This window comes from Cyprinodon tularosa, unplaced genomic scaffold (assembly GCF_016077235.1).
Source record: "Cyprinodon tularosa strain WSP-4 unplaced genomic scaffold, ASM1607723v1 ctg870, whole genome shotgun sequence".
Taxonomy (NCBI): domain Eukaryota; kingdom Metazoa; phylum Chordata; class Actinopteri; order Cyprinodontiformes; family Cyprinodontidae; genus Cyprinodon; species Cyprinodon tularosa.
This window is the reverse complement of record NW_024039641.1, coordinates 234,296-243,179: the sequence shown is the minus strand read 5'-3', so window position 1 is coordinate 243,179 and position 8,884 is coordinate 234,296. Positions and strand designations below refer to the sequence as shown.

Below are 8,884 nucleotides of genomic sequence, written 5' to 3'. Positions count from 1 at the left end.
TGCACAGCTCCACTACTTCCTGAATTTAAGGTAGCTCCTTTGTTTCCTGTCTTTCATTACTGGACGAACTGATTAATCCAGGTGTGTCTGGCCAGTTACTTAGGTCATACACACTTGGATTAATCAGTGCATCCAATCATGAAAGACAGGAAACAAAGGAGCCTCCTGAAGTTCAGAAAATGATGGAGTTGTGCATAGAGCCTGTTGTTTTAATGTAGTGATCCTGAATATGAGAAGGAACTCAACTTACACCGGACTCCCTATAGTGTAGAGTTTGGTGTAGTGGTCTTAGATCAATGTGTATCATCAGATGCAATTATCTTCTTTCTCATAAGGTTTTTGACTCATGTGTAGTGAGTGATTACTGAAGGTATTCTCCTGCCCTTGCTAATGAAAGTAATAGAGCTAAGAAGTCTGATGTGTGCTATACCTAAAGCAATACAAGTTCAGTGCAACAACTTACCAATTACAAATGTTTTATACTTTCAATTTCTTCCTCTTCCCCTCTTCCTCTCACACTAGACCAAACATGCGATTTCAAAGCGACAGCGACAGCGACTCACCTGCACCAAAATCATCACTACCTGCAGCCCCCAAAATTCAACGGCCAGACTTCAGTGTAACACAGAGAAGGGCCCCTAGCCCCCAACGACCTGCATCAGTGGCAAGACCACTGCCCAATGCTAGCCCACAACAACCAGGAACCAGTCGGGGCAATGAACTGTCAGCTGCAGGTGCTTCAAACCTTGCTCGTAAGTGATTGTATTTGTACACTAATGCACATACCCTCTCTGTCTCACAAATTTTTTCATCTTCCAATGCCTCTTTCTTTTTAATTATTTTATTGTATGTTGTTTTAGCTCTTCTGTGTAGGCTCCTGACAAACCAAGAGCTTATCATGGAGCAGATCAAAATTATTACCCTGACCCTGAACAAGATCCATGGACAACCTGTTGGTGGGCAGGAGGTCCTTGAAAAAGATGTCCTCCCAGTTAAGGATATCAGCTCTTTACTGGCTTTGGAGAAGCGGGTCAGGGAAGAGGCGGACTTTAAACAGAAAATGGTAACAATTCATCTCTCACTCTAGAACTATTTTGTGAGTGCTGGTGTTTATGCTAGATTTTTTTTTTATTTGAGTAAAGACTATTCTAAACTAAAGAGTGTTTGGATACATGTTTTGTACATCTGTGGGAAAAAAAATTCCTCCTGCACATCCAAAAATGAAGATCAGCTGGTTACATGGATATCTCAGGTAAAAAAAATAAACCATAGCACACTGAAATGACTTCACTGAAAATGTATTGATTTATTGAAATAAATATTTACTGACAGCTGTCAATAGACAGAGCAGTCAGTCTTTGGACATTTTTCATCCATAAAGTGTGAGCTTTGTGGTCGTGTTTGATGATCAGACTGTACAGTTTGAGTACATTAATTGTTAGCTTTGACCATAAATGGGCTCTATTCACAAATCCAGAACTTTCCAAACTTAAGCCATCACCTTTGTTTCCTGTCTTTAATTACTGGACAAACTGATTAATCCAGGTGTGTCTGGCCAGTTACTGAGGTCAGGCACACCTGGATTAGTCAGTTTGTCCAGTAATAAAAGACAGGAAACAAAGGAGCTGGCTTAAAGGTGAATTTCCTTATTCGTTTTTTTTTTCAACCTGGTACTATTTTCTAGGATGAAATACGTTCATTTCCTCGCCCAGACAGTTTTCGTGCAACTTAAATTCCTTCAGGGGATATATAGATCCACTCCAGATCAGCGCAGCCTTAAATAATCATTATCTGCCACAAACTCCATTTCACCAATGTTTTGTTACCAAACATTAGTCAGACCCTCCCTTTGAGCATGAAATGGCTTTTTTGTGACGATTCCTCCTTGTTTATATATTTGATATTTGAACTTTTTTAACAAGATGTTAAAAGTTTAATTCTGCTTGTGTTGATCATGTATGTTCTCTTTTTTTTTTGCTGAGACTGCTGCTTTGAGTGTCATCGGTGGAGTTGATATCAAGGACACAGTGTGGCGGATTATGAAAAATCTATTCACCAACTCCCTGGCCAAACAACTTAACTGGCGTGGCGTGAATGGGAAAACGGCATTCCACAGCCTCCAGTTAAAAGATGTAATCACTGGTAAGTGTTAATTGTGGGTTATATTTCCTAGTGATGTGTCTTATAAATCCTTTCTTCATTTTCTTTCATGCTTGTGAGTAGATATGGGTGCTGAAATTAATCATATCAATTTATCAAAATGCATGTGTGGATGATTATGTATCAGTGTGGTAGCAGACAATATTCTATTGTATTCTAATAGGATGCCATTGCTTGTTTTTTTTTTTTTTTTTTTTTTTTTTTTGCTGCATCTGCAAAACCAAGTCTCTAAGTGACAAGCAAATAGTGAGGGCTGTTTTATCATGCTCCAAGTCGGTTCAGAGACTTGAAGACTTGAAGAAGAGACTCTAGAGAAGACACAGGCTACTATGCGCCAAAGTATCAGTGATCTGCACCTTAATAAAAATTTCGATAACTATGTGCTTCATCATCTCCTCCAGCTGTTTATCTGTCCCCTGTTCTAAGATGCTCTGGTCTGCAATCAGTTTTCCTCCTACAGTTTTAGTAATTAGCTGGTCATGGCTAGACTGTTTTCAAACTACATTCATTGCTGTCTAACTATGGGCAGGATATAGCATGTCATGCAGTTAGCCAATTTCTCACTATTGTGTGCAATGTATTCAAAGCTTTACAGTTTTCTATTTTTTTTTTAGGAACAGTCAGAAACAATCAGTTAACAGCCACTGCAACAGACCAGGAGGTGGAGGCTTATATAAAAAGGTGGCTTCATCTCGCCGGAGACAGGGATGGTGGAAGGAGAAAGAGAGAGGAGAAAAGGCGTTCCACACAGCTCGCAGGTAAGTCAGCTACAATACCTACGTACAATACTGTACGTTTTATATGGATGGGCGATATTTTATTGTGTGCGCTATATCGTCAAAGAAATTCCCCACAATAACAATTTGAATTTATCGTTTTTTCATGAGATGACTATTTATCAGGTTGTGTTTGCAGTTGCACCACTTTGATTTTTTTAATAAGAAAAGGTAGTTGATTGGTATCACTACAGTTTTGCAGTACAGGTGCAGTACTTGAACTTAATTTATATAGTTTAGTGGTTTCTAGTATTTTGTAGGGCTTTCAAGACAGAATTTAGTGACAGATTTATAATACAAAATATTTTGCTGGTAGTTTTTATTGTCGCTTATCGTTGCAGTGATAATGTTTTATTACTGTAACTTCAGGCTTTCTCTGCTGTCTTTGGGCAACATCGCCCCCCGCTGGTCGGATATTTAATTACCTGGCACATTGTGACATGTTTTACAGATTCAAGACGTACACTATATGAATGAACTATAAACAGTGTTTTATAACGGTGTTTTATATGATCTATTATCGATCATCGATTAATTGTGCCCATCCCTAAACACTATATTGTACATATTTATAGCATATCACTTTACAGGGCCTTTTATGTTTGGTCTCCTGATAAGATTTTTGTACTTCACTGCAACCATATAACCACAGTACTGCTTTACTCAGTCAACAAAATATGTTCTTTTGTGCATTTCTTAAAGGGCCAGATGAAGATGAAACAATGTTGGGGCCATGACTTTTTTGGAGTGAGCGTTGGAGGTCAACAACAGTGTTCTGCATTTTGTCTGAATATTCATGTTAATCTAAATGCTTGTTTTGTTTTGTCTGTTTTGTGACATGAGTAAAAAAGAATAAAAAAGAATCTCTACTGTTCACAAATTGTTTCTTGTGTGGTTATTTAGTTAATTCTTCAGTAGGTATCTTCATCTTTGATCCTGAGACCAACAAGGCTGGACTACTGCTTGCCACCATTTAAAAGTATCTGGAGGTACCATAATGACATTCAGCCACAAATTCAGACCAGTTCTGGTTTATTCATACGATGTGTTTATATTTAACATTTTGTAATGGTTTGTTTGTGACTCCAAAGTGTGCAGGAAAGACAAGATTGTAGACTGTAAACCAGTTCTGGGTAAGTCAGACCAACAGGCTCCTGTTTGAGTGAGTTCTAATGTATTCTGCTCTTGTTTGATATGTAGCATTATGACTAGGCTGTGGGTCAAATGTGAGAAATAAGTGTGGTCATTCCATTTGGTAGGTGGGTCAGAATAGGAATGCATAGTGGCTCAAATTTGGGTGAGTGGTGGTTTATTTGGTCTATTTTTGGCTGACATTTGGCACTATTGGTTTGGTTGTGGCCCACTTCTGGCAAACAACTGTGGACCACACTTGTGCCATCATCCCATGTGGGATGTGGGCCAGAATAAAAATGTACAGTGGTGGCCCACATTCAGGTGAGTTCTGGTTTACTTGATGTTGGCTGACATTTGGCAATGTGTTGGCTTGGTTGTGGCCCACTTCTGGCAAACAACTGTGGACCACACTTGTGCCATCATTCCATGTGGGATGTGGGCCAGAATAAAAATGTACAGTGGTGGCCCACATTTGGGTGAGTTCTGCTTTACTTGATGTTGGTTGACATTTGGCAATGTGTTGGCTTGGTTGTGGCCCACTTCTGGCAAACAACTGTGGACCACACTTGTGCCATCATTCCATGCCATACTTGGGCCAGAATAAAAGTGTACATCGGCCCACATTTGGTTTAGTGCTGGCTGATTTGGCCTGTTTTTGGTTGACATTTGGCATTGTGCCGGCTTTGTTGTGGCCCACTTCTGGCATACAGGAGCGGACCTCCCAAGTGCCATCATTCCATGCGGTATGTGGACCGGATGAACATGTCAGATGTGGGCCAGATATGGACCAAAAGAATTTTGCTATCTGGGAGGGATGCGCCGAAAGTAGGGATCCCTTCATCAGCAGCCTCTGGCCGGGTTGGCTCCTCGCGGTTCACCACGGCAGCTGGTAGGTGTTTTTCATCTAAATAATCCAAACTGCATATTCTGCCGGCAGATTTCTGCATTTTAAGTTAATTTAGGCGTCAATAAAAGAGGATTGATCATCAGCGCTGTGTCTCTCTCCCTGCGTCAGATGCTTAGCCCGACGCGCTGCTTCAGCTGCTCAGACGTGCTGCGCCTGCAGCTCAAAACGCGCCGCGGGACCTTTTGCTGCGCCTTGACGCGCTTCAACCATTGACTTTGCATGTAAACTCGCTGCTTCTGTCGCGCCAGCTACGTCCAGTGTGAACGCAGCATTAGTCATTCGCTGCTAAGCTCAAAACAACCGCGCCTGGCTTGACGGAGAAACCAGGAGAACAGCTGTGCATATTTACGACAGTGCACTTTTACTTTCGCCCTCTGGGGGGAGCCTCGCTGGTAAATCAACACCGGTTGCATAGTGTACCTTTAAGAAGGGATACAGGGAAATAATGAGGAGTATATAGAAGCAACTTAAGGTCAAGATAAGAGAAAGGAACAAGGCTTACAGGAAAAGGTTGGAAAGCAAGCTCCAGCAGAACAATCTCAGAGATGTGTGGTCAGGGATGAAGAAGAGACTCAAGCAGAAGGATGATCAGACAGATGGAATCTGGACAGAGATGATTAACTGAATATATTATTTGACAGATTCAGTTCAGGATCAAGCTCAGCATCCTTCTCTCGTGCCCACAGTCACATGGACATTCTGTCCTCCTCTGCCATCAAATCTATCAGCCGAATTAGAAGATGGTGCTTCTCCCTCCATCTTTCACATGTCTGTATCTTGACATTGAGAGAAGAGGCAACTGGAGAGACTGAATTATAATTCAGTCACCCCCAGAGTCCTGAATGCCTGTGCTGAGCAGCTCTGTGGGATTCTACAGCAGCTCTTCACCCTCAGTTTGACCCTGGAGACAGTTCCAGTGATTTGAAAGACCTCCTCCCTTGTTCCAGGAACGAATAAAAGACTCAGCCATCAGTTCGCAGTGACTATATGTGATGGCTGGCTTAATAACTCATTCCTTTCACCTGTCTAACCCTGCCTGGTTGCTCATTACCGCTCATCTGATTCACCTGCTTCTGCGTCTATTTAAGGTACTCGCTTCCAGCTATCAGGGCCAGATTAGCTTGTTTTCTTCTCGGGGGGCAATGGAGAGAGGATTTTTAGTGTTCTGTAGTGTTTCTGATTTCCTGATCCTGATCTGCCTCTCATCCACTGAGCGTGCTGGTTCCCATCTGAAAGGCATACTATGCAACATTTTCTCAGTTAATTAATGTGTTTCATAACCTTTTGGATGATTAAATGAGTCATTTCAGGTCGAACAAAGGTTTTCTCGGACGCCCTGGTGGTCTGTAGGGGAAATACCGTACTTGCAATTGCAGGAGCCCTCGGCCCGCACCCACAGGCTCGGAAGTCTCGCGAGAGTCGGTCTTGCTTTGCGGCGAGAACTGCTACACACCCCCAGTTAAAAGCATGCTCGTTGCTAGCACAGTGGCGATATTTGTGCAGTTATCATGGCGGAACCAGCGTGAAAACAGCGAAAGCCCATGTTGGAGCAGGCAAGAAAGAGGAAAAGGGCTCCGGACAGAGAGAGGAGTCGTACACGGGTGAACATCGGGCAAGCTTTTTCCGAATGGCGAGAGCTAAAATAAAAACAAGGCTGCAAGGCTGACGCGGACCTCGCGTTTCTGCTGATGCGATTGTAAGTAACATTGGAATGGTTTCTCTCTCTCTGTGTGCATGTTCATACTTTCCCTGTGTTAGTCATTCGTTGCGTTCGCCTGTCTGCTAAGCTCAAAACAACCGCGCCTGGCTTGACGGAGAAACCAGGAGAACAGCTGAGCATATTTACGACAGTGCACTTTTACTTTCGCCCTCTTGGGGGAGCCTCGCTGGAAAATCAACACCGGTTGCATAGTATACCTTGAACGTTCTGCCTGAACTGTCTGTGGACTCCTGGAATCCTAAACCAGCCTGTTCCTGTTCTGATTGCTATCCCTGACCGGACCTCTGAATCTTCCTGCTTGTCCTCCGGGGCTGCAGCATCTGGGACACTCTAGGCAGTGACGCCGCATCTCGTTGGCAGCCTACTGGCTGGATCCTACCTCGTTTTCCGGAGAAGGACTGAACTGTTAAACCAGGTTAGTGACTCACATGGATAATCATCCCCTGTCAGATTGTCATGGTCACTAACCTGTGTTTCTCTTTAACCAGAGCTTCCAGTTATAGATGGCCTAGCTGCAGCAACCCCGGATCCACAGCTTGCTTTTTTTTTTAATTATTTTTTTATTAAAGTTTTGAAGTATCACACCATCTTACCTCCACTGTCTTGCCTTGAATTCTGGGTCCCTCTGTCCTGCATCTTCACAATTGGGCTCCTGCTCCTCTTAAGCTGATAGGAGAGTGTAGCTAATGAGCTGGTGAGCTGCATCTATGGAAGCTATTTTATAGTTTAATTAATCCAAAACACTTGAAATTTGGGGTGTGGGAAAAAACTGATTTGGTGATATATCGGGATTTTGGTCTGCCAGATATAATATCGATCATGACCTTCCTAATATCGTCAAAAATTGAATAAAAACATTTCTACCTAAAAGAATGAGGGAAAATGGGCTACCTCTGCACCGCCACTCTGGCAGATAACCCAGTACCATTTCTGTAGTCGAGGCTGTCACAGTAAAACTTGCTTTTTTAATGTATGCATTTAATTTCAATAGCTAGGAAAAACATCGCAATATATAGGGACATTTCATTATTGTAATAATATCGTATCATGACCCAAGTATCGCAACACGTATACCAATACTCACCCTTCTTTAAATTGTCTTTGTACTGAATGCACTATATAAATAACTAGCCTTGTTTTGCCTAGTTACCAAATACTTTTTTACTCTTGTATTTTCTTAGATACTACTTTTAACTTTTACTTCAGTAAAACTACGACAGGTACCCTACCCACCTCTATGGAATTAGAGTTGTCATCAATGCTACCCTTTGTTCCTTTCTGGCGTCCCTTCATGCCTGAAAGTTGAGAGGTCTTGTACTCCAGGATATATATTGCTCTGCCATGATTCATATAATGATCAAGTCCAAGTATTTCTATTGAAGACTATTCTCGTTGTTCCCTGTCTGATCTGTTGGATCCTCATTAAGGTATCACATTCAAAATCAACGACTAAAAAGAGACGGAAACAAAAGCTAATGACCAAACATTGGACATAAAAATGTGACTCAAACTTTCTAAAATGTTTGCTTCAGAACACATAGTCTGCTGGCTGCAGATGTGCCTGTATAGAGATCAGTGTGAAAACCTTGAACAGACATTTTATTGTCTCTGAAATGAGTTCTATAAGAAGCAGGCTTAAAGCAGCCGGGGGGCACTTTCTGCCTAATGGGCTGAAGCTCCTCATTCTAGCTAATAAACCCCTCTCTTCGAAACCTTTTAAGGATACATAGCGTTTGCCCCAAACAGCCTCTGTTATATTTAGACACTTAAAGAAGTTTGCAGTAACATTAGGACTCGGATCTGACGGGTCCCACTGCCTCTTTACTGCTGTGCTGTCAGCACAGGATTAAAACTTAAATGGCTATGTGCAGCTATAATTAGATACCATTACTGACTATGGGTTCCAGCTGCAACAATGGGAAGCTGAGCCCCTCACATGCCTCTAAAACAGGAAACAGTGAGATCTGGGCCCGGCCACCGTGTCTCTGCGCATGTTGCAGTTATATTTGGACCCTCATGAATGCTTTCTATTCTATTGTGTTGATGCCACAGATATCAGACCCTCCTCTTTACTATTTAATACGGGTATGTAATCAGTAGAAAATACACCAAGGGACAATAGATGTACCTACGTAAATGACAGTGCCTGTTAAAAGTTTCCATTGCCCTTAGACATAATTATTAGTC

General features: G+C 42.1%; 1 protein-coding gene across 1 annotated transcript; it reads left to right on the top strand.

The window, feature by feature from the left end:
• Positions 1-528: 528 nt before the first annotated feature.
• On the top strand, positions 529-3,773 carry LOC119775437. Its single transcript, XM_038273415.1, has 5 exons — positions 529-752; positions 861-1,063; positions 1,983-2,142; positions 2,775-2,918; positions 3,639-3,773. Exons 1-5 carry the CDS (start codon positions 530-532, stop codon positions 3,671-3,673), a joined length of 765 nt encoding a protein of 254 aa, XP_038129343.1. The 5' UTR covers position 529; the 3' UTR covers positions 3,674-3,773.
• The last annotated feature ends 5,111 nt before the right edge of the window (positions 3,774-8,884 follow it).

Coding starts and splice junctions, on each gene's coding strand:
- LOC119775437 (XM_038273415.1), top strand. CDS start 530: ATGCGATTTCAAAGCGACAGCGACAGCGACTCACCTGCACCAAAATCA. Junction 753..860: donor AGGTGCTTCAAACCTTGCTC/GTAAGTGATTGT, acceptor ATGTTGTTTTAG/CTCTTCTGTGTAGGCTCCTG. Junction 2,919..3,638: donor GCGTTCCACACAGCTCGCAG/GTAAGTCAGCTA, acceptor CATTTCTTAAAG/GGCCAGATGAAGATGAAACA.